General features: G+C 42.5%; 1 protein-coding gene across 4 annotated transcripts in view; it reads right to left on the reverse strand.

Annotated features, from left to right (window-relative positions):
* FHIT (fragile histidine triad diadenosine triphosphatase) overlaps nt 1-26,041 on the reverse strand; it is a 607,729-nt gene that overhangs the window by 74,553 nt on the left and 507,135 nt on the right. For all 4 annotated transcript variants that reach the window (XM_054216108.1, XM_054216110.1, XM_054216109.1 and 1 more), the window contains one exon: nt 14,301-14,369. In XM_054216108.1, the coding sequence (XP_054072083.1) occupies nt 14,301-14,369 (69 nt within the window). The remainder of the gene's footprint in view (nt 1-14,300; nt 14,370-26,041) is intronic.

Here is a 26,041-nt window from a genome sequence, read left to right on the forward strand (position 1 = left end):
GAACTAACATTCACCTATTAACCCATAAGCTTCCCAGGTTACACAGACTGTTCTGCACACGTTTTTCTTGCTAGCTGCACCGGGGAAGCCTCTCTGGAGAACACGGCGGTGTAGTGCAGGCAAGGGGAATCTTGGTTTTAAAAGTTCAAAAGGAAAATTCAACCTAGTTTTATAAGGTGCAAATGAAGCTTTTCTTTTTCTTCTCCCCTCCCCTCCCCTCCCCTTCCCTTCCCTTCTTTTCCCCCGGGAAGGATGTTGGAAGAATAATGGCTGCTTTGTGCTACTTTGCTTGCAAATCACATTTTGCTAAGTGAATGCATTTTTGGGAACACAGGAATTGCCGTGCTGCCTCAGCACAGCGGTGCTCTGCCCCAGCATCCTGCCTGGCAGCTGCTGCAGGGGAATGTGCAGGAAACCTCCTAGTGGGCAATTATGGGAAAACCTGTTCAGATTCAAAATTTTCTCCCAACCGCTTTATCAGTCAATAAAAATTGGCACGTCTTGAAACACAGAGGTTTGTCTTTTCTCAAACACTTGTTTCAAGTCCTTCCCAATGTTTGTAACTTAGTATTTTCCATATCAGAGAGTTTGCTGAAAGACATTCTTTTCAAAAGTCCTCATCTTCCAGCTCGGTGATAAGTAAAGCTGGACAGATTTTGGGACGGACTCAGGTCCTTGGTGAAAGGGGACTGCTGAGTTCTTTCACAAATCTGTCCTTAAAGGGTCACAACAGGAGCTGCTCTGTGTTGAGCAGTTTGGAAAATCTGTCCTCAGTGGGAGGTGCTAGGCCTTTGGAAAGCTGGTGCTCTACACTTTTGAGAATCTGGCCCCAAGTTAAGTAACAGGGGCCAAATTATGTGAGTTAGAGGCAGAAATTCCCTACTGACAGCAGTGGAGATTTCCACTCAGCAATGAATGGCTCAATAGGATTCTGAAATAATAGAGCCATGAAAAGTGGATAATGCAGCAAATAAACATCAAAGGGTAGGACTTTCCTTTTCAATCATGTCCCCTTGCACTCTACATAAAAGGACTGAAATATTCTGACATGAAAGAGGAAGAAGGAATGGCTAACTACATGGCCCTGCATTTCCTTCTAAGATGAAAACAGAGCATTTTTTAGGAACAGTGTATTCGTGTAACATATAATTGGTAGTTTACACGATATGTGAGACACTGGTGGTACCTGGACTAGCCTCCTCTTCATATGCACGGACACGCACCAAAGAGAGAAGCAGCCTTACATTTCTCCAGTTCTTTTCCACACTGGGAGCAAAGTTTTCTCAGTTGAGCTCACCTCCCTTTTGCTTATGAACCAATGACCTCCCTCTCTCCCCCTTCAATATTTTCAACGTTCAGTCACTTCCATCCACAATTCTGATCAGAGCCAGGTTTGCACACCTCACTTGCTTGTGGCATTTTGACTGTGAATTTCAGGGCAACTTACTGGTACTCAGATGACCTTGGCCATCACAGAGCTTGAACCTCAGGCAATTTCCTCACATTCTGATGACGGTTTTGGCCCTACTTACCACCACAATTAAGACTTCCGTCCTTCACTTCTGCTGGAATATCCAGTTAATGGGTAGCCTGTGCATTTAGAGCGGTTGGCTTGAGCACGGAGCTAAGGAGGGTAAGCATGTTGTGGGCTGGATGGGAGTACATCATGTTTCATTCACGGCTTCTTCTGGGCTCTTCCAAAGTCCTCAACAGAAGACCGCTATTCACAGGTCCCTGTCAGACAGCCCGACACATGGGCACACAGGTTTGCTGGGGCCATGGGAACAGCCTGTTCCCAGGAGCTGAAGACACCATATTAGGAGGACAGCGGGAAGATACCAAGGTTGCGCACTCAGGAGAAGAGTTGGGCACTGGACTAGTTATTGGAACAAGGTTATTTAGCAAGTGTTAACACCATCTTTCTGTTGCGGAAGTTATTTGTCTTGGTGAAACCATGAGTAAGGCAGAAGAGACTGAGACATGGAAGACACTGCACACTCCCTTCATGCCCCAAAGGAGGGGAGCAAGGCAGAGGATGAACATTTTCATTTCGCCAGAGGAAAACTGATTATCAAGATGTAATTTGCTAATAAATGCTGTTCCATGTAATTAAAAGAAACCAACAACAAACAAAAATGACTGTGGACCAGCAGGAAACAAGAAACTCTCCATGGAGAGTGGCAATTCAGAGAACACCCACCATGCGGCCCACCTTCCCCATTCTCCCTCTAGAAATAGACCCATTTTATACATGGTGATTAAGGCACTAAAGAAAAAAGTATTAACATGATTCATATGTAGAAAACAAGGTTATTAGGAGTAGGGATCATTTCAGCACATTGTTCTCCCTAATAAGCATAGCAAGGAGTAATTGAGTTTCAGGCAATCTCCAAGGTGGCGCTTTGTAGAGAAAACGGAACTTGGCATGATGTCTACTTTTCCTTTAATTACATTGCCCTAATGAGCAACTTTCTTTACTCTCAGCAAATTTATTTTTTGAAAAGAAGCAACGGTAATAAATGCATAAAAAGGATCACCAGGTAGTACCAAAGAAGAAACATCAGCAGCTTAAAATGACAAGAGTTTGCTAAAGTGGTGGGAAAACACCAGATTGTTCTCAGCTTCATTATGTTTAGCACACTTAAAAGCAGAGTAATGGATGTTAATCAATGGAGCATATTATCTAACCTGGGAACTATCCTTATTCTACCATTATTTTCCTTCTGCACATGTTCACGAGGGCAACCCAGAAACACAGAGTGCTGATTCATCAATCCAGAGCTCCTCTGCTCAAATGCAGCAGAGGGCAATCCTCTCTCATGCCCTTCTGCAAGGTCAGAGGAGAAAATCACATGCCAATAACATCCTACTGAGTGTCAATACTGCTCACCGCAACCTAATGCAGAAGGATAAAGGGCTGGCTTTTCAAAAGTCTTTAAGGCATTTAGACGTCCGACTCCTGTTGAAAGTCAACGTCAGGCAAGGCCCTGGATGTTTTGCTTGTCTTTTTTCAGAAAACTCCACCTGAGAATTCCCTTATGGCCAAGGACTCCCTGAATGTGCCTTTCTGGAGCAAACAAAGCTGGGACACTCCATACATGTGTTCATTCTTACAACTTTTTCCTGAGCATTTACTAGGAAACACCACAGCAGAGAAGGCAGACCCCCAGCCCTACCTAGTAAAACCACTCTTATCTACAGGTGGGTGAATACGTCACCTCTGAAACGTCTGAAGTGTCCACCTTCAGAGGACAGCAATTGCTACACTCAGAGGCCTTAGCTGAATGTAGCCAGCGTACTCCTGGGTGACAGTCTGACTTTGTAAATGCCAGCAGAATTATTCTCCAGAAAAAAACGGAAGCAAAGTTCTTTAGAGTCATCCAAGTTTTCAATGTTGCTCAAAGCTGGGGAGCACATCCCAGCATATCTATTGGCTGCCTTAGGGCCACAGTTTCCTACAAGGAAGCATGAACTTCACATGTTGGATTACTCCACGTAGCTGCAGATGGGTGACCAAACTACCTCCCTCCTTTTGCTTATTCAGATCCACGGATGTATTCTGCACTCAGCAGCTGTATCCTGACTCGCTCCATAACCTCACAATGTCCCTTCACCTCTCTGCATCACACCTGCAAGTACTATTACTTAACGCAGTCACAGAGCTGGTAAGAAAATTAATATATTTTTCAAAAAATACTCTGAGGTCTCCAAAAACAGGGACTTCAGATGTAAAAGTGTGAAATGAAATTATCTTCAAATACAAAATTTGAAAGTGCCAGTGGAAGCAGACACCTAAGACCTGAAGTGTTTATGCAGCTTTATGTATTGTTATTTCTTCAGTAAGCCTGCCATGGAAATGGCAGGGGTATGGGAAGAAAGTATGTTAGCACTTAGAGTCTACTCGGAAATGCATTAAGTGCAACTATTTCACCAAGAAAAGAATCGGGAGGAGAGCAAAGTCCCTTCTCCCGGGGAGCTAATCTCAATTACTGCTCACAATCATGGTTCAGCTGAAGAAACCCTGCATAACTCCCGTGCTGTATGTGATCTGGCAGTTGTATGCATTTGCCACTTCAAAGACACTAATGTAATGAATTAGAACAGATTTCTTCCTTACAAAAAGGTAGAAAAAAGTGATTGTTCAAGAAAAAAAAATATTCTAAAAATACGCCTTCCATTAAAAACTCTATTTATTGCAATACCTTCCCACTTCCACAGAGGTTACAATCCCTAGAAGCAAATTGCCAGGACACAGAGGTAATTTACACAGGGAAAAGGGAGATACAAATGTTTAGTTGGATTTGCTTATACGTTTACCACAAACCCATGACCATTAAATGCAGGAAGGGGTTCTTTGCCAGCCCCATGCACAATGCTGCAACTGTCCAGGCAATGTGGGACAAAGGCCACTTTATTTCCCTGCTTTTCCTGGTTATTGGAATACCTGTGCCTGGATAGCTATAATTAGGTTGCAACTCAGTCAAGGGGGATTTTAAAGCTTGCTTTTTCTTGAAGCAGTAAATGCCACTGCTCAGTGTGGGCACCATTAAACACTTTCTCCATTTTGCAGAATGTAAAAGCTGAAATTTGGGAAAAATGCTGCACTGCGCTACTTCAAACCCTTTCGGTGGCTCCCTGCAACACGGGGAAGCATTTTCAGCCAAAAGAAGTTGTTAGCACACAAGTTGGTTGTCAGAAAGATAAAAGTTTCCTATACACAGAAAATGGCAATATGAGCTGTTTTTGAAAAAAGGTTTCGAGTAACTAATTAAATTTTGGAGACGTTTCATTTTTGTCCCCCCCCCCTCACCGGAAACACTGCTCCTCTCTTCTTTTGGACATCCTGCGTGTTTTAAAACACCCACTTTCAAGAGAATTAACAATTCTGAAGACTTTGCAGTGATACGGGCATTTTAAAGCTCCCAGCAACAAGATATTGCCCGGTGTGGGAATTAAAGCTCTTCACTCCCCCCACCCCAACGAGTGCCTTGTGGTCCAAAGCTGGGAAGTGCCGTCGCCGTGGTCTGCTCGTGGCACTGCTGAAGCCCACCTGCCCCTGCAGTACCACGTAAACCCCGTGCAGAGTTATAAACGCTATCTAATAAATTTGAGGGCTGGAGAACAGTAGGAGAAAAGGGGAGCAGATTCTCACATCATCAGGAGGAAAATAGACTTTTAAAAAGCCAGTTGTGTCTGTGCACAACAATGAAGCTTTATGTCTATATAAACTGACAAGTCAAATTGTACTCCTGGGCCCAGTTCTCAACATCAGCGCCATTTGACGGTGAATGCTCGCCTCCTGCCTCTGCAGCCTAATGGCTCTGTCTGCCAGGAAGGGCAGGCAGGATGAGTAAAATAAGCATTAACAGAATGGTTTGGTGATTAGCTTCTCCATCTCTCTTTTTTCTCTCTTTGCTTGCCTTTTTTTTTTCTTTTTTTTTTTTTTTTTAATGTACAGTTTTGGTCTGCCAAAGATTGCTAAAGCCTTTTCTTCATTAGCAGTGTACTTAACAAGTGTAAATTTAAAGTATTCATTTTCTTAAGGCCAAGGATTAAAGCAATTAAGGAAAACTGCTGCAACCTAGCACTCAAGTCAATCCTTAACATGGAAAAGAAACAATGGTACTTAACATATTTAAACAAAACCAAATTGCGTATAATTATGCTGACACTCTGTCAAACTAAATTTTCACTCTGCTGCAATGATTTGTTAAAAATCTCCTTTCTGAAACTGAAATAAACATTTTCTCTCCCAGTACGGGAACAGGTCTGCGGTCTCTTTGGACTACCTTCACCACAAAAACATTACAATAAAAGCTAACGTCCACGCTCAATCTGTCCTCATTTTACCATGACCCTTCTTCCTGATACCCTATGGGCTTAATCCCTCGCCAGGTCTGCCCACAGGAGACCTGAGCCCTTCCCATCCCAGCGCCTGGCCTCTGTACTTGCACCATCGGGGCCCAAAAGAGAAGAAAATAATTTTGACCAAATGCCTCTAGAAAGGGAAGCCATGTTCCTGCAGTATTTAGCCAAAAATAATTTTGTACCTTTGCCTTTTATGCACATTAAATCCTTCTTAACATATGGCAATGATGGTATAGAACAGGGCCGGATCTATCTTTGGCAACGAATTTTTTAGCTACTGTTTTAAATGCATGAAACTGAGACTTGCCTACAATAAACTCGGTAGCATTTTTGCCAGACCACAAGCTGTAATGTAAAGTGTTGCCTTCTACAGAAAGAGGTGAGGCGTTAACTGTGAAACCACAGCGAGCTGGTAACAGAAAGGTGTTAGCTCCGGAGCCTCAAGGATGGCAATTCATATTTCAACGTTGTTAACTCTTTCAGTGGTGATGGTTGTGGCAGAAATACTGAGCAAAGGCATGACACAATCAGATCTTGCTCAGAGATGTAGATGCTCAAATCCCATTAATTTCCGGGGAAAACAGAAGGTCCACAAGTTCCCACAAACACTGAGTTTATGGACAAAATGCAAACACACAGCTATAGCATGCTATAATAGAAAATGTAAAAATGCAGCATTTTTCCTAATCTTAGAGGGGACCAAAACAAATACTCCATGCGCTTCTGAGCCCTCTGCTCTGTCCATACGGGTATGCCTGTAAGTGTATGTCCACAAAGTGTATGCCCATAAATATACATATGCAAATGTATAAATACCTATTTATTAAATAAGAAGTATTTTTCTTCAGACTTTATAATTTTCACTACTAGTTTAATAAAAAAAAAAATCATACTTCAGAGAGCCTAAGTAAGAGGTTTGGTGATCTTTGTTTCAACTTGAACTCTCAGCATGTCATTTTGGTTTCTGAAAACCACAAACATTCAGTTCTCCATCTTCCGTTTTAGCATTATTGGTAGTTTTTTCTAACTGTCTTTCCATTCAGCTTCCTTCTACGCTTTTATTTCCCCAGAAGAAAAAAAAATTTAAAAAAAAGAAGGAAAACAGTGGGCAAATATATAAAGGAAAAAGAAAGCATGCTCTTTTTTTTCCCCCACAAAACGAACAAAACCAGAATACAAGCACATATCTGGAAAGCTTATTTCTCAGATCTATATATTTTTTTCACTCTTTGACTCAAAAAATAAATTAACTTGACCTTGCAGATACTGGCAAACCCATCCCATCAGACTTTTATTTACTTCCCAACCAGGAAGAACACTTGGCTCCATTAATTTACCTCCGCCTTCATTCACAAAAGTCATATTTAGAAAGTGACAGATAGCATCGTGTCTGAATCACTGAAGCTGCTGATTCAGTGCCAGGTGAGCAAATGAAACTGCCAGCAACAACCAGTTCAGATGGTGTCTTCTATGAGATGATCGCTTCCCAGGTACCCAGTACTTGAACCTCCACTGGACAAAGCTGATCCCCCAAAACAGTGTGATCCACATTTGCAAGACAGCAGCTAAAGGAACTGCCCCAAATTACAGGGTAAAAAGAGCTCTCTCCTTGTGGGATCACAAGCTAAAACCATAACATCTTTACATAGCTGCACGTGGGTCACGGGGTTGGATCACTGTTGTGGTTTGTGCTGGACTGGCCACTGAAAATGAGCTACTGGTCATAGCAGAACCAGTCCTGCGGATCGAGAAGGGAGTCTCCAAATTCTGGCTATTGGCAGAACAACTTGCTGAAGTCATCTGTTGCACAGTGCATTGGGATTCACTGTGATTTGCTTTGGGGGATACCAACTAACGGCTCCCATATCCTGAACCTTAAACAGAACGCAAGGGAGCATTTCATTTTAAATTTATGGCAACATTTCAGTTCAAAGAAGAAAAAATTCATTTTTGGAAAAGACCAACTCCCTGGTAGCTTTATTTACTTTCCATCTTGTCAATTCCAAAAAGCTGAGTATTTAGGATTCTAATGGGGCGTGTTCTCCCCACCAGCATGAACTCAGGTTACGCTGTGCATCAAAGGATAAGCAGAGGTCTGGAGACAGTTTTACCTCGGGGACTGGGAATACACAAGAAGCACCTGAGCAGCTAAGCAAGTCCGAGCACTGACAGAGTAAACAGGCCTGAGAGACCATGTTCACTCTAATCCCCTTACCAGCAACTTGTCATTGGTTGGAGGCTCTTTATCACTGAGTCACTCGCCAATGAGCGACCATCAAAGACATAAAAGAGCAAATACACCATGAGCCAAACACAGCAAGCATCCTCCAGAAGGGGCCGAGAGATTTTTTTTAATGGTCACAATAATTCGTCCCTGCTATATTATAGACTAAATGCAAGTGATTTCTTGAAGCCGATATTTTTTACCTATGAGGAAAATGATTTAGAAACCTTGAGGCAGGAAAGGGTAAGAAGCAGCAAGAGCAGTGATGGAATGCAGAGAGACAGCCAGGCTAGAGGGCAATGAGACTACATGACGATATGTAAAATGCCAAATGTACATTACCTTCCAGACAAAGTCTAGGTGTAAAGGGCATGGGTGTGATTATGAGGGATGACTGCCTTAATGGGAACCCTTCTAGCCACTTCTAATTCATCCCTATAGTTGAGCTGATTCCACCTCTCTAGATCCTATGGAAGATACCAGTGAATACGGCTCTTAATCAGATCTGGTTTTGATATCCTGCTATCTTAAAATATGTGCAGCAATGTATGCAGCTTCCAGAAAGGTCTCAGGGATTTCAGGTATCAAATTCACAGGGTTGGAAAGGGCAGAAAATACCACAAACAGTGGAGTTTCCACCTAGGGGAATACACACGACAACAGGATGTCTCTGAGTATTCCTGCTATGCCCTACTGACAAATTTGTCAGTTTTGCCTCATGGAAGCTGGGTGCATGCAAGAAGCTTGCACAGGGTTCCAGCAGTCTCCACGGGGTTTCAAATCATAATCAGATAAAATATCAGGGTCCAGAAAACAAATCATCCTGTTTGACTCAAAAAGGAAATTTGTTTGATGGGAAAAAAAAATTTGGTTCAGGTCAATTCAAACTGACTTTTTGTCCATTCAGCTACCAAATCCAAAACATAATTATTTGCACAGTTTTAGCTTCTACTGCAATACTCTCAGTTGGAAATATTCCTGCACAGTTCATCTGTCTCGCCCTGATGGAGTCGCTATAATATCACAAGACTCATGAAACAACAGGGAAAGGCTTACGCTCCTTGGCTAACAGAAACCTCCTCTGATGCTCTGTCAGTCAGAAAGAGCAACACTGGCAAGACCAGGATAAAATCTACAGCCTACTGGGAAGAATTTATTTGCTGCCGCATCAGAAGAAGGTAGGGAAATAGACATGTACCTGGGGAAAACAGAGCTTCTTTAAAAAAATCTATACCAATTTAGATTCTGGGCAGCTTCCCTCCCTTTCCATGGGTTCACCCATGCAGGGTGCAAAGAAAGCAGAGTCTGGCCCCAAGGGAGTTCCGATGCAGCAGACTGATCTACCAGCAGGCTACAATATGTTCCCAGAAGGTGCAATATAATTCTGAGGCCAAGGAACAGCCTATTAGCTCTGCATGCCATTAATTTTCACGAATAGTTCGATCCAATACTCACAGAAGCTGTTGGGCATCTTTCCATTTTGTCTAGCAGGACCTGGCTTCGGGCTTATTTATCTTTTCATTATATACCTGATCTTTAAGTAGGAAGCAGCCCAAACAGTTCGGTACAGCTGTGCATGTTTCAAGCCCTCCACCAGGCTCCGCGCCCAGCAGCAGGCACGAAGCTGTCTTCAGGTCGGAGCGAAGGCATGTCACAGTCAAAGCCACTCATGGAGAATTAAACTTCAGGCTCGTTTGACTAAACTTCTGAATTCACCGTGGTTCCCCTGTTTCGCCAGCCTGAAGAAGCAGCCCACCAGGTTCTTGAGTCACATGCCAAAATGCCTCCTTCATCCTCCCTGGGACTGGAAATGATTACTAATAGGTACTCTTGCTGAAATGATTTAACATAATGTGCTGAATGAGATCACTAAGTTAAAATATCTTTCCCTAAGTGACTCTCTCGCTGCGTGCCTGAATGCCAGAGGGGAAGGAGGACAGCATGAACCAAATTCTTTTGCTGGCTTCTGCATTTTACAAAATCTCTACACTACTGAAGAATTCACATTAGGAAGTTTCACCCAGGCTCATTACAAGAGGTCTGTGACGCAGGTCTGGCAGGCAGCCGGGGGGCAGAGACACAGGGGTTGGCGTTAACTTCTCTCATTCACACTTTCCCCTTTTATAGGATTTTCAGTGCTGCCCAGCCTGGGTTAGGAACTGGAGACAGTCGAGAAAATGAGGCGGGCATGAAAGCAAGGCTGGCAAGTGGATGGACACTCTTTGCTCTGCATGCACAGCCCTGGACGTGCGTCACCGCTGCAATTCCAGCCGTTACGGCAGGCTGCAACCACCACGTGAAAGAGGAGTTTGGGGAGGAAGAGGGGCTGCACCACAAAACACATCACTGCGTACCAGGGATGCTCTGGGGTTTGCTGAGAGGCCAGGCTGCCCTCGCCCATCCAAGTCTGTCAGCCTCAAAATTAACTTGTTGAGGTCAGTACTCATAACAGCGGTATTGCGGACTTTTGATTCACTCTTCCTTTCTGAGAAAGCCCCACACTTTCTGGCCCAGAACGGCTATTACCTGCCAACCTAAAGGATGACGAATGTTATTTATATTGCAGTAATGGCTAACCACTCAGTGGAGACCAGGGACAGGCTGTGCTATGGGCTTTTCAAACACAAGCTGAATGAGGACTGCCCACAGATGGCTGAGTGTATGAAACTGCTGAGACATTTCAAGATAATGTTCTTGAACGCCTTGGACACGATGACCTCCAACAACTCTGCAGCACTTGCGCTGACTGCAACAACACAGGGTGCCACTCTACAGTAAAGACGTTCATCAATACCAAATTCTTATCAGTTACTGTGAACACGCCCTTATAACAGCAACAAAATCGTCTACTTCAAAGCAGGCAACTCCTTGGTAGGAAGGCCTTTAAATTCCTTGATTAATAAATGTAAAAATATTAATCTATTTCAAACCAAACAGAAAACATAGAGGAATAAAGAGGTATTCTGATTAAAAGTCCTCCTAATATTTAGCTGCTACAGTTTTGTTGTCCAAGAAAAAAAAACGAATCAATGAATGAGAACTACTCAAGATATAGATGAGAAAAAATAATCCAGCAACAGTAAAGTATGAAGGGCCCGGTCCTTTAAAAAAGCCTGTAAGACCAATTTAACTCTGACATGGGCACACTTGCGGGATTAGGTTTCAAATAAGAGCAGAAAAATGCAAGACCTGAAAAATTATACCTTTAGCTTTTCACTGACGCGAGCCTAGAGGGTGGATAGCTAACACTCCCTGGGAAACATCCTCCCAAGAAATAGCCCCACAAACATGCAGAGAAAATACATCTGAAACACTCAATGCGGATTTTTTTTTTCATTATTAATCATTCTCTCTGTATCTTAGAAAAATCATGCAGTGACTTCTTTCATATGCACGTGAAACCTACAGAAACCTAAAATATTAAGTGACAAATTCCACCAAGAAATGCCTTAGAGAAGGTGCTGTGGAACGGGTGTCAGCCCCTCTTTTATCCCTTCTACAATTAATGTTCCAGTATTGCAGTTCTAAATATATATCCAGAAAGCAGCACACATCAGTGTCGGTCAGCAACCTTATTAAAAATCAAGTGCTAAAGATATACCTTACCTTTAAGTATACTCTTTTCACTTAAAAGCTGCTTTAGATGAAGCTACATCAGATAGACAGGATAGATACCAGAGCCCAGTAAACACATTAGGCACAGATCAACTTGATATGCTTTTTTCTTTCTTTTCAATCAAATGAGTGGTCACTCCCAAACCAAATGGGAGAAATAAAGCACTTGGTAAGAGACTGAAAGTACTTTCTAGCTGTCTCAACTCCAGAAGTCTCCTAAGAGGACTGATGTCTCAACATCTGGGCATTCCTTTCACTGTCAAACACTCTCAGAGCAATGGGATTTGTCAGCAATCTGCTGAGCATATACAGATGACAACTGCAAAGTTTGGAGAGCTCAAAGGCATTTACAGATAGATAAGGGTTTGCAATAGATGTGTCGAACCAAAGCTGAGATCCACAATCTGTGAAAATTACGCCCAATAGCTGTAAAGCCTTTAGCTGTGGTAGTTAAACCAGGCACCACAATATGCAAAATTTAGCCTGGGTGTGCTTTACAATTGCACAAATTGTTTCAGGGAGGCTGGTCAGCCTCCATGTCACATACTACCAGCAAAAGGCTGTTGGGATGATTTTAGACGGTGGTCTTTTCTGCCTAAACTACAACTCCATCTATCCCTCAAATATATGGAAATGAAGCATCATTTATAAACAGGTTTCGGATTGTCCTAAGTACAAATTTCATGGGCAATGGATTTAAAGGTCTCTCCAGCCCCCGCTTCTCACCTAATGGTACTCTGTCTCTCGTTGCTTTTCAGCCTGTTTCCCCACCACGATCTACATATCTTCCTATATATTTTAAAAGATCTTCTGGACAAACGGATGTGTCTTGCTGACACAACGCAGAGAGGCATTAAACAAAAGAATTTTGCCTTACTGACATAAGCTCCAAATGATTTCCCAAATCACCCGCATTTTCAATAATTTGTTCCTTTTGTATTTTTGAAAATAGATTTATTCATTTATGATAGCATAGTGCTTAAGACCCTCCATCCTTCAATCCGGACAGCAATAGAACTTTGCATCAAACTTTTTATAACATCAAATGTGTGTTTTTTCTCTGGCATGCTAAGAAACATGAAATCTTTGTTCAGCTACAGTCTGTACAAAAGCATATGTTAGCTCTGTGGTATTCAAGAATAGCTGATTAGACTCTGAGGCTATATATTCTTCCGCTAATCTGTGTCTAAATATTTTTGCTTCCTATGTCTGCGACAAGCAGCACCTACAATTACTATAACCGCAAACGACAAGACAAAAATACTTTTCATCAATTTGTTACCCTTTTGCATTTAACACCACTAAATGTATAGTTTAGTTCATTAACAGAGTTTTGCCTGTTTGTATTTACATATAACAAGGGAGAAATAAATGTGTTAAAAAAGAAAATGGCATTGTAAATACAACAAAAATAGAAACAGAGCTTGTGGGGTGGTGCAGCATCTAAAACCACTTAATACATTTGAAAAGGAAAAAAATGGTAACTTTCAGTTGCCTCACTAAACTGCTTTTAACTACAGCAGCATAAAAGATGGGCCATCATATAGTTACATTTGATCTCCTTGCTCGGCAGTCTCATTACAAGGCATTACCCTCGTTAGTGGGGCGCTCAGTCTCTACGCTTTGCGTAAATGGTCAATAACAAACTTTTCTCACTACTTTCGCATAGTTAAATCATTAGAAAACTTTAAAACACACTATCACCTCTTTTGCAAGTGGGGAGCTGTCATCATGTATATATCACAAAGGAAAAAATACAGAAGTATAATATGTCATGAATTCTCCTTCAAGCAGATGGTATTGCAGTAGCCCTGAACGAGTTTATATTAATCATTTTCCAAAAGAGAAGGAGATGTCATATTTGAGATAGAGAATCCTACCAAACCCACAAAGAACCATCCGGAAATTCAACAATAGTGAGACTTTTTTCATTGACTCATTGTGACAGCTGTCAAGCTGGGGAAAACTTTTTGTTAATGCCTGTACAACTGTTCATTTAGACGAAAGCCAGTAATCCAGTCACACTGGAACAGCTTACGTCCCCAGCTCTGCCGTGCAATCTGCGCACATGCATATATTACATCTATATGCATAGTTGCTCTTTAATTTTTATCTTTGGGGCTGTACTGTGATTTGTCCGGAGCCTGAGCAGGGCCCAACAAAAAGCAGGCCAGGAGGCAATTTGTGACTGAGTTGTAACGAGCCACCTGTGTTTGGCACCCCAGGCTAGCAGCCAGGGTAGGACACGCTCCCTGCGTGCCCGTCTAATGGTGTGGTCACACTTTTCCCCATGCCCTCAAAATAAGAGAACACAGCTATTGGTAGAGATGTCACCGTGCTCTGTGTGCAGTGACAGACTGAAGTACCAAAGATGTCAATGGCATCCTCCCTTGGGACCTTGTGTGACCACAGCTTGACCCAGAGCTCACAAGGAAATCCCAGTGGAGGGCTTGATGCTATCACAGGCTCTTTGCAACCAAGAAGGATGCAGAGATCCCGTTATCTACCTCCACTCCAGGCAGGGGATGTATCATTAACGTGATTTTTTAACAGCAAAATCAACTCTGAACAGGAAACGGAGTGCAGTCCTTACCTCCTTGTAGACATCGTCATTCCTGCTGAAGTCTCCAGCCCTCCTTGGAAGGACATGGACGTGAACATGCTGAAAACATGAAACAAAATAATAGTGATTATCAAGCTCATGACTTTCTTTTTTTGGATTGTCAGCACTATTCTCCACGCGTACAAGTAACCGTGCATGGGCTCCCACAGCATTATTTTCAGAAGAAAATACATTAACCTGTTCCATAACTGTATCTCAACTCTTTGGAGAATATAAAAGACGAAAAACATGAGAAAGCAGCTCTGCTGTATTATATGAGCTTCAGAGCAAAACGCCTGGAAGTTTAGGGGCTCTGAGGAATTATTCATAGTTGTCAGTTAGAGACGTATTTAGCCACAGCTTTGAAATGACAATGTACCTGGGAGCTGCGTGTTGTGACTTCAAAACCGACAAGAATAAGAAGGTGCCGACAATGGGACTGTAGCAGGCGTGGGCAGAGGGGTCCCATGGGCATCCCCGGGCTCCGTGCTGTGCTGCCCAAGCCGGGGGATAGAGGAACTGCTGGTACACAATGGAGACCACGCAGGCAGGAAGGCTGTCAGAAAAGGACATGCACCAGGCTCTTCAGCACGGCTAATACAATGTCTTTTGCCAGACTAGAAAGACTTGCATGTTTTGCTTTTCCTTCCAGGAGGCTGTAGCCCAAATATCACCACCTGAAGCCCCCAGAGGTATGAGGTGCGTGCTGGGGACACACGCCTGCAGGGACACTGGCTCCAGTGCACCAAGTGGCCCCAAACCTGCAAGGCATGAGAATTATGAGCCCAGTTCTGCAGGGCCATGGCTCAGGGGGTAGCAGAGCCAAGGACCATAAGCTGCAGAGGCAGCTTTGGGCTACCCAATACGGGAGGGAGGTGAGGGGCAATGTATTTTTGTCACAAATGCTGATGAGATATGGGGAAAAGGAACAAAAATATGGACAAGAAAGCAAATATATGACCTGCCAACTTGATGTTGTATTATTACTATTACTGTATTTTTTTTCCTGCTAAGAGATTATGACAGTCTCATCATACCAAATAGGAGGGGTAATTCAAGATTCTCAAGACTCAAATTCTACCAGGAAATCAAACAAACGCTCATCTATCTGCTTTTCTGCGGTAAATTCAGCTACAAAATTGCAAAGCATACTTTTATCTTTTCCCCTTTCTCTTTCACTCTCTTTTGAGGGAAAAAAAAACCCAGAATGACTGAGACTAATTCTTCAGGAAAAAAACCCAACAACACCTCACTGAGGAGAGGCGGCAAACGAGTGGAACGACAGATCACATTTCTGTATCTCCAGATCCTTTTAGATGGTGCCTAAATCCTTAAAAAAAAAAAAAAGACTGCATCAGAAACAGCACCAAATAGAATTCAGATAGCTTGCACCTGACTCAATTTGATGAGGTGAAAGTCAGGTGAAATTCATGCACCTCGTTGAAACATTTTCAAAACATGGCTCAAGTCTATAATGAAATCCAAAATCAAAAAAGATTTTCTTAGGCTATTTGTAAGAAAATTCAAACACACCTGTATTGTGTTAGCTTCAATCCATATAAACATTTGCTCAGTCAATAAAATGAAATCACGAGGATGTTTCAGTTAATGAAATATTTCAAATTCCACTTTATTTTTTTTTCTCAGTTTACACTAGAGAAACTGAATATGCGATTGTTTGTTCTTATCATTATCCATGGCTTTCAGTGTATTCAGCCTAGAGATGAGGATGACTCTTGAGGGTTAAAAACTGTGTTTTTGAGTAATACATCAGTGATAGTGTTCTGATAGTGTATTATACTAATATATCATGAGAGCGATAGTGCTCTTGTGATGTATTAGTGCAATGTATCATCTGAACATCACTGCTCTCATGATGTATTGCTCAAAATCACATGGCAAGTTTAAAGATGGTCTTCAGTAGCCCTAGGCCTGAAATTTTGCTTTTGGACAAAGAGAGACTTTCAAGAAAAATAAAAGCAAAGATTAAAGTTTGCAGTGGTAATGTAAAATTTCACTAGTGGATCGCACCTGTAGTTCCCATTAGATTTTAACTTTTTTCATAAAAATAGATAATTATTTGTCAGAGAGTTTCTTTCTCTTCTGCTATAAGGAGTGATAGTTTTGCTACAAATGTAAATTTTCAGGAATTTCTCTTAGTAATATATATACAGCCTAGTATCAGCTATCAACAACCATATCCTCCAAAATTTCACCCGCCTTTAAGAGCAATTTTTATCTCTGGGGCAGAATTTTCTGGGATGTGCACAGGAGAAGATCTGTTTACCCGCAACAGATAAGTTGGAATATCAGAAAGCACTCAGGGATGTAGTCCGAAGCTCAGTGCAGAGATGCTGCACTGCAGATGCACAGACCAGCACAGCAGGTAATGAATGAGCCTAACGCGATCTCCTCCCCAAAACGGGCTCTTCCAATCAAGGGTAAAAAAAAGAAGAAAAAGTGTTTATGACAGCATACGAGTGACTTGGCATCAGTGGGGACATTCTCAGGGGTTAGTCACCTTTACTACACGCATTATGTACTTACACAACACCAGGCTGCATAGCAAAATCCCTCAACCATGCCAGAAAATAAATTAGTATTTCAAAGCTTTGAGGTAACTAAAATCAATTTAAAAGAGAGTAATTTTTTACAGACATCCCAGTATATATTTTTTTATAAATTCTGTGCATGGAACAAAAATAAAAATGTGGATTGTCCGTGCTGTTTGTACAATAGAAACAAACAGGAACAGCAATAGTGCCTCAAGTAGTTTCCTTCTCTTCAGCTTTACCAAAAAACCCACAGGGAAACACAAGCAGCACAGAGCAGTGGCTACCACATAGTGAGAAACACCGAACAAGGGGATTTCACACCTTCTCTCATCTGCCTTACGACTTCTGGTCTTCTTGATTCAGGACGCTGGTATTTTGATATGTTAGAAGTTCTTTAATTGATCATTTTTGCTCCTTATTACTATTTATTACTGCTAAAGCCTCAATCCACCAAGGCACTTAAGCACCAGCTCAATTTCCAACCTGTGAATTGGTTCGGTGGGAGTATTCGCATCCCAGATATTATGTATATGCCTCAGTGTTTTGCCTCCGCCGATGGCTACAGGTCCAAACTGGAGGTAGCAGAAATAACTTCAAGCTGCCCGCAAATTAAAGTTATTCCTTCCATTTTGTTTTCCAGGCAAAACAAAAAACTGCATGTCCAAAAAAAGACATTCGCAGTTGACTGAAATGTGTCAGTAGATACAAACAAAACATTTGGCTGCATTTTTTTTTTAACCAAACAAACAGATTCAGGCAAATCTTCCCTCAAAACACTGCTTGGAGACAAAAAGTGCAAACATTGTGTATACAAAATGTCAAAATAAAGCATTTAAACTTTTTCCCCAGTTATTGTGGGTATCCTCATGTCTGGTGGGTGGCAGACAGCCCCATCATATTCCAGCAGGCTCCATTCAATCACTGTTGATTGTCTTTCATTTTTTTCCTAAAAAATTGCTTTCCCCTCTTTTTGCATTATTTTGATTAATAAGCAAGAAAAGCAACATACAAGAGCCAAGACATTTACATTAATGGACCGATCAATATCACCCGCATCAGGGTAGAAAAAATGCAGACACACGCTTGCATTGCTTAGAGTGTTAGCTACTATTCCCGCTTCTTGTCAGGCACTGATGGAGAAAGCTGGGGGTGACTGCAGGAGATGGGCACACCGGGTAGGACGACATGGGGACACAGTAATATGCCCCCAGGTGGGGGACGCTGTGAGGGTCAAAAATGCCTGAGCCCCACCAGTTGCTTCTGATACTGGGGACAAAGTTTCCTGCCAGGGATGTCCAGGGCAGCAGCAGCTGGAAGGAGGCTGTAGGAGATGAATTTTATAGGAACTTCAAAATTAAAAAAATATTAAACTGACAGTTTTCTAGGGCTGGGACTGTAGCTTCCTCTGTTTTCACAGCGGCTACCACATTAAAAATGAAATGTTGGTCTGAGAAACTAATGGTGAGAATTATCAAGTGATGCGAAACTGTTCTTAAGAGATGTTTTTTCAAGACCTTTAAACCCCAGATGGCCAGAGAATTAGAAAACGTACTGCAAGGAACAAATCTGCAGGGCCAAGGGGAACTAGTGAGCCAGAGCCAGCGTGTGTCATCTCTGACCTCCCACCACAGCGAGGGGATCCTCCACCTGAGCCCTGCGGCGTTCCCAGCATGACTCTGGGGCTGCCAGTGGGCACTCTGGAGCACGCTCCTCCCACCACTGCTGAAATCTGGCAGCAGCACAGGCATTTGTGGGATTATACATCTGAAGTCGATTTCCAGTGAACCAGGACTGCAAAATGCTCACCGAGTCTCAGCCAAAAAACGTGGAGCCTGTTTTGTTGGAAAAACACCCATTCAGGTGAGGCGAGTTTTGCTTCAGCACTCAAGGCCATGCAGAAAGCAAATGTTCCTAGTTACGGCTGTTTTTATATACTGAATTATGGTCGAATAACCAATGTGTCACCACTGCACTGGACATAAAGCAAAAATACTAGGCAAAAATAGACACTGAAAGAGATTTCCCAGGTAGACAAGAATAGCGAAGAGTAGATGACCCTGCCACACACCACTGGGGAGGACATGGATGTTGCCTGCAATAATTCATGAACATTATGTTGTGTTCGCTCAGCTGCTGTGCTGGTTAGCAGAGCAACAAAGCTCAGCTTCCAACAGAAAGGAAGATAATAGCCTGTACGAGAGCTCCTCAGCACACACCCAGGGTCTATTAGCAATAAATGTTGCTGTAGGATGAATACATGAAAACCGGCAACAGGTTACGCACAGGCAGGCTGCCAAAAAGTTGGCAGAGGAAGGGGTTGTTGCCCCCACACCAGCAAAAGCAGCATGTGGTTGAGCTGTGCCTTCATGCGGCAAAACCAGATGCCTTTCAGCAGCATAATCCTTTCCCTTGTTACTTTTCATTCTTTCCACAGAGAGCAAGCTTTGCAGCCATGGGCTTCCAGGGTCTCATGGTGCAGCAAGATCAGGAAAGGCCGTGATGTGGGGCACAGAGGGATATCAGGGCCAGGAAGAGTAAACCCCAGTGTCCCTGCCACTCCCATGTTCAGGCAGGAGGAAGGGCAGGAAGGGCATTAGGGGCTACAGGCAGCAAGACTTGCTGGCCAGGAGACCCCCATCAGGCGGTTCACTGGGAAAAAGGATGGTGGTTTGCAGATAACAACTTGTTTGCTGCAAAGTCCCCTGTCCATTACAGAGACATGGGCTTCTTACGGGAGGCTGTGATAATGCTTCTTCTAAACTACCAAATTAACTGTAGAAATTCCAAACTAATAACCATTCTCCAAGTAAGACTGTTAGCAGGTGATAAAGAAAATCAACCATAATACTGAGATAGCCACATGAAAAATAGGGCAATTTTGTCCTCTCTGTAAACTGGGCTTCCATGGAGCCCTTGTTTGCTATTCTTGATTAACTGCTCAATTATCCCTGTTACAAAATTATTCCGTGGAAAGCCCTGCCCGTATATCCATAGCTCATTAACAGAAAGCACTCCCTCTGCTGTTCCCGAAAATACATCGCGTTACCCAGACACTAGCAGACTCAGTACAGTCGCTCTTTCTAGGCATTGAAAGACAATTTCTAGGGCCCTTCACTTGCAGACCCCAGCAAAGACATGAAAGCACTTTCTGTTCAGTCAGTATTTATGAGTTCTTGACATTTTTCTTAGTTGCGAATTGGGTTGGGACGAAGAAAAAAATTAAAGAATAAAAAAAGTCATATCCAACATTAGGAAAAGAAAGAGTTTTGGTCAATTAAAATACTCAGTTTTCACAGCCTTCCAAATATTGCCAACATTAACTTTTTACATTTCCAGGAGTCATAAATTACGTAAAGTAAGACCACTTTAAAAGACCTAATTTTTATAAAATAATAAAGCATGACAGGAAACTACTTGAAACAATCCTTTCCTACAAAAATGCCCCAGTTCTAGGAATCAGCATTTTCCTTTCCAGCTTCACTAAAACCTCATGCATGAGGCTGGATAGATGCAGACACTCGGCGTCTCCTCCCCAGATGGCAGCTCCGGCATTCTGGTGGTAAGGGTTGCTCCAAACCTGGGAAGGATGCACAGACTAACACACTCTTGTAACACCTTTGCTTTGGCTCTGGTTTATTAAAACACAAAACCAAAGCTTGCTTTTCTACCATCATGAGAAACATGAGGATGCGACGCAGATGGAAAGGGGTGGCACAGACTGCCAGACTCGAGAGCGGTCTGTGCAGGTGGACAGTGCTTTGGAAGGGAAGTGATGCCGGGAAACGCCAAAGTTAAGACTCAATAGCCTTGGTGACTATTAAGCAGGTATTCTTTATCACAGCGCCGGGCACACAGGGGATTGCTCCACCTAATGTGCGCACCGACTGATTTAGATATACAGACAGGGAAATCCACATCTGTCTCAGAAAGCCCAGGGTGACAGCAGAGGAAACAGCAGAGATGCAGGTGGGAATGGACTGGAAGAGCCACCAGGAAGGGTGGGAGCTACTGACAGGCCGGAGATGGTGATGAAAATTTCGTGAATCAAAAAGATTGTGCGGAAAGGAGTTGCAAAGAGAGAAAACAGAAGAAACAGGGGAACAAGTCCTGGGAGAGGAGGCCACACAGGCTGTCCGGATACTACCAAGCTGCAACATGAAGACTCTTTCAGGGGCTACTCGTGTGCCCCTGCACAGCACTGCAATGTAGACATACCCTTAGGAGAGAAAAGAAGAAAGCTTTGCAATGATCCCTACCAATGTTTATGCCATGGAGTTGTCTCTGGAAGAGTGAGTATCAAGACACTTGCTCAGCACAGAGAACATGTACTTGATAAAGCAACAAAATGGAGACAATTTGCAAATATGTCAGAAACCAAACCAAGTGGGGGATTTGCAGCAGAGTACATCTTCAAACACGTAGATTGAGAAATGTGCGGATTCAGCATCCTCAATAAATAATGTATCTGTCAACTGCTATAAAGTTTTAAAGAAATGAGCTGTGCATGAGCTAGAAAAGAAACCCAGACCTAATGAAAATATGCATAGAAAGATTTTAAACCCACTTGAGGTTTGCAGTTATAGCTTCCACAGCTGAAGGCAACTTTAGCATTTGCAAGAGAACTGCCAACTCCTCTCCCCCAGCCCCAAACCCAAGAAAACTGGCACAATAATGAGGGTAATTAGCCTGTTCACTGGAAGTGGTGATCCAAATGTAATTTGGCCTTCCCCTTTGAGATTCTCTGAAAGGTAGCAAATGAATAAACTAAATGGAAATAAGGGTGGGATGGTGCTTATGAACTGATATTTCCTGACCTTTAACCTGATCCTCAACTCTAGGGATGGGGACACATGGTAGTAGGAAGGTCAGGCCGAGGACCATCACCAGCTTCTCTCATCTGCCTTATTCAGTGCCTACCGCCTCCCCAGCACCCCCAGTGGATAAGACGGGCAGACCTGCAGGAGCATCAGCCATTCCTCTGTGTCAACCAATAGGAAGAACAACACCTTGGTCCAACCAAGGACCCTGATGGGGAAACTGCTACACCATGTTTCCTGGATTATACATCAGCAACACCTCAATCGGAACACTGTGAGACCTGAACAGCATTTTCTACCCCTTGTATACCAAAGAACTGCAAAACCAGCCCTAAACCCTGGCAGCCCCTGCATAAAGTATAATTTCCATTTTACAGATGGCAAAGCTGATGCACAAACCAACGAAGGTGCTTCCGAAGCTGCTCGGGAAGGTGGTGCATGCTTAGGGACAGCTGGGGAGCACCTGCACTGAGGTCCTGGGCCTTTGTCTTCCCTCAGGGTCACTTTGCCCAGGTGTTTTTGTGCAAATTCGGTGTTGCTGAGATGCAAATGAAAGCGCAATTGCATTTCCCCTCACCTCTCATCTTTAGTTAAGTCTTGATAAATGCATATTGTTTTAACACTTGTGATACATGTAATTAGGGTTCTTTAATTTATGTTTCAATAAAATGTTCTATAATAAACACTTACTGCTCTGTGAATAAACATTTAAATGAAGCTCCTAATGGGGGTTACATGTTTCGAAGCAGTTCATGGCTTTGCCGAAGTCTCTCCCTATACTTAATGAGAGTCATTTCCATAATCTGTGCATTATTGCTTAAGCCTCCCTTTAGGAATATTTTACAAAGTAAAATTCTGTGAAATATTATCAGCCAAAAGAGAAAATACTAAGAGGATTATCAAATTGTCCTGTTAAAGGGACAGCACAAGCTTTCATTTCCCCCCTGAGATGCTAACATTGTAATTACGTAGAATGTGCTTACTAATTATCACACCAGTGCCTTATTACTGGGTTTTTCCCTCAGGGACCCAGTCTAAATGAAAAGGATGGGAGACCCCTAAAAGGTCTGACATGAAGGGCAATATCATGCCAATTTACTTTCTGATATTAATAAGAGTAAGGATCAACACACACACCCCCCCCAGGCAAATCTTCTAGATCTTAAGAAAGGTCCAGCTCCCCCAGAGGGGGAAGAGTGCTGTTATGTATGAAGTTGTGTACAGCTTCTCCCACAACATCAGCCTTACAGCCCCATGATTAACACCCAGGGTTTTATCCCCATTTTGCTGAAACCTCCACCTATTTTCTCATTGACTCCCATAACGGCAGGACTCAGCACCTCGGCTGAGATATAAAGTACCCTGAGGTTGAGGGAAAGATTATTGTTGGAATACAGAGGGTTTTCTATTCCCTGGAGTACCTACAATGATACAAACACCTATAAGATATTTCTTCCATGTGTCTGAGTACATTTGAGTAGAGCATAAAACTGAAATATATCTTCTCTCCACTAACAGGGATTACAGCAGCAATGGCCCACTCCCCCTTTAATGCAAGAGGAAGGGAAGTTGGAGGAAAATGAGAGAAGATAAATCAGGAAGGGATGCGGCAAGGGGAAGACAAGCTTTACATACCAGTTACTCTTATTCTAAAAGGGAAATCATTATCTCTAATTTTTGTGATTATTGCCTTCTTAGAAACTGTTGCAACTTCTTCTAGGATGATGACAAGGTTCCTGCAGAATTAAAACACTGTCCCTGTCTCCTCTTTCATTAGAGATGGAAGAGAGGCGCTACCGCAAGGAGAAAGGAAAGGTTTCCGATGACGGTAATGTGAACAAGCCTCATAACTTTCTGCGGAGGATGAAATGCATTCAAGCCACGGTGCTTTCCGTCGCAGTATCTATCAGTGCTAAGGGAGATTTCCAAGGCTCTGTGTCAGTACTGAAGCATTTTGTACCTTTAGGGATACATTTCCCAAGAACTAGCAAATATCTCTGTGCATACCTATAGCACTCACTAGACTGTATTTAGTTATTTATAATATCAAAATTATATATAGCAGCTATGGGTTCCAAAACATGGGCTGTTTTCCTGTTTTATTGCCGAATACGCACATTCATCTCTAAGGTTTAGCTGCTTCAGTTAAACCTTTTAAATGTAAATTATTTTCTGTTATAAAAAGCTGATTGTGGGAGTTTTAGTATTTCAAAGATGGTAATTTATGTGACTGGAACAAAATAAAACATTCAACAGAAACAGAATTTTACTTGATCAGAAACACTTTTATGTTTCAGTATAGTTTTCTTTTCATATTTTCCTCGTGCAGCAGTGGCCTCTGTCTTTCAATTAGCTTGAAACAGAAGATCTTAGATAAAACCATAATTTAATGCCATTTCCATATGTGTCATTCCATATTTCTTCACCCCACATTTAAAGTATTTTTAAGCTGTTGTGAACCGATGCCTGAAATCCCTTATGTAGCTGCTCATCTGTTCACTCCTCAACAGTCCACCAAAGTCTCTGGGACAACGGGGAAGCAGGAACAGTCTCCAAGCAGACCACAGGAGTAAGTCTTCTTCCCTCGTCACCTCAAACCATTTTAATGGCATATCCAGTGAGGAAGCTGAGAATCAAGAAAGCAGATTTTTGGCATGGACCATACGACCATTATCAATCCTATTTTTCTTTGACTGACTTCCCACACACACTGTTGAATTTGGGATACAAAACGGTTTTGTGGAAGTAAACAGCCTCCTTGAAAATCAAACTTCGTAGGTCACCTCCAACATCACCCAAGGGCGTCTGAAATCCCTGTAATGACTCCATGGTCTCAGCAGCCATCGGATCAGACCTGACAGAATACCACAGTATCAGCACCAACACAACTCACCTTTGGAGATCTTGACAACAACCTACACAAGCTAATAACTTCTCCCAGGCTACCAGTGCAAAAGTACTTTCATTCTTGATTTTCCAAGTAACTAGGATTTTTCTTGCCAGCTTTCATAATACACAGCCCTGCTCTAGTTCCCTTTCTGCTCAAGCCAGTGGCAACACACTTACTAGCTTTGGGTTAAGTCCTTCATGACTTGCAGAAATCTGGCAGGCAGATAAGCTAATAATAGCTAAGGACAAACAATAGTATGTCCCAAACTTCAAAATAAAATAAAATGCATTCCATTGCTTTTATTCGCTGTGTAAAAGGAATCAGGTTAGAAAAGGTACTAATGTCCCTGTCTCAAACTTTTTTTTAACCTCTTAAAGTACTTCTTTTGTAAGCCCTTGCATGGCATGCAACATTTGCGCATCTCCCACCTAAGTGTAGTGAATGACTACAAGGCCAGCGCCGATAAACTCACAGAAATGCATCTTCCATTGACTGCTAAAACAAGAACTCCATCGTTTTAACTTACCAATTTAATTACAGGAATGTATTATTGATTCCATCTTTCTTCATATTCATGAGCTGGCTAAAGAGAAGAGTGAACTGTTCTAAGTACCCTTTCACCTTGATAAGCATGAATTACCCTAATTGGGAAAGGAGTTCTTTCAAAATTGTTTAAAGCCACAAAACCCTTTCAACCAGGGAACTTTGGTGGATTTGTAATGCACACTGGCCTTTGCCAGGAGCCCAGCTGAAACCACCAGACTTGCTGTCCTGGAGACCTTTCAACAGACAGTTTGTCCAAACGGTCTTTGACTGTGACTACCACGGCCATATGGGCAGAAGGGTAGCAGAGGTGAACAGTTTGTGATTACGTCCCTAAGTCGTTTAACCTTCAGAATTATGATTCCACACGCTCTGCCACCCAACAGGAGGCTGTACAAGCAGGTGAAAAGATAGATGTCTATTCTTAATGACTGTTTAGGAGACTGCTGCGCTCTGGTCTGTGCCCATGTTGGTTCAGTTCATTAATGTAATTAACCAACAATCAATCTTTTTAAATTAGTTACACAAAACCAGCTACTGCCAGATCAACTGACATGAAAGTTAGGTCACGCTCCATTTCTGCACGATTTAACATCCACACTGGAACGGAATACAGGGCATGGAGGCATCAGAAACTGGAGCCAAATTCATTTGAAGCCCTACAACTTAATTAAAGTGTGCAAAATCTGTGCAGCTGGCTTGGTCTTATTTGCATGGCCTTCCGTGTTTGCAGCTAAACACCTTGGCAATATAAAAAGTGCTCAGAAAACAAAAGAAAGAAAGAGAAAAGTGCTTCCAGGAAATATTCAGTAGTGAAGGAATTTAAATAATTTTAAACAGTGTAACTTTATGCAGGGCTTGAAACTGGACCTTAACCACCATTTCATGGTTCACCAGTGGCTCTGTTCACAAAATGAAATGAAAACA

This window comes from Rissa tridactyla, chromosome 10 (genome assembly GCF_028500815.1).
Source record: "Rissa tridactyla isolate bRisTri1 chromosome 10, bRisTri1.patW.cur.20221130, whole genome shotgun sequence".
NCBI classification, from domain to species: Eukaryota; Metazoa; Chordata; class Aves; order Charadriiformes; family Laridae; genus Rissa; species Rissa tridactyla.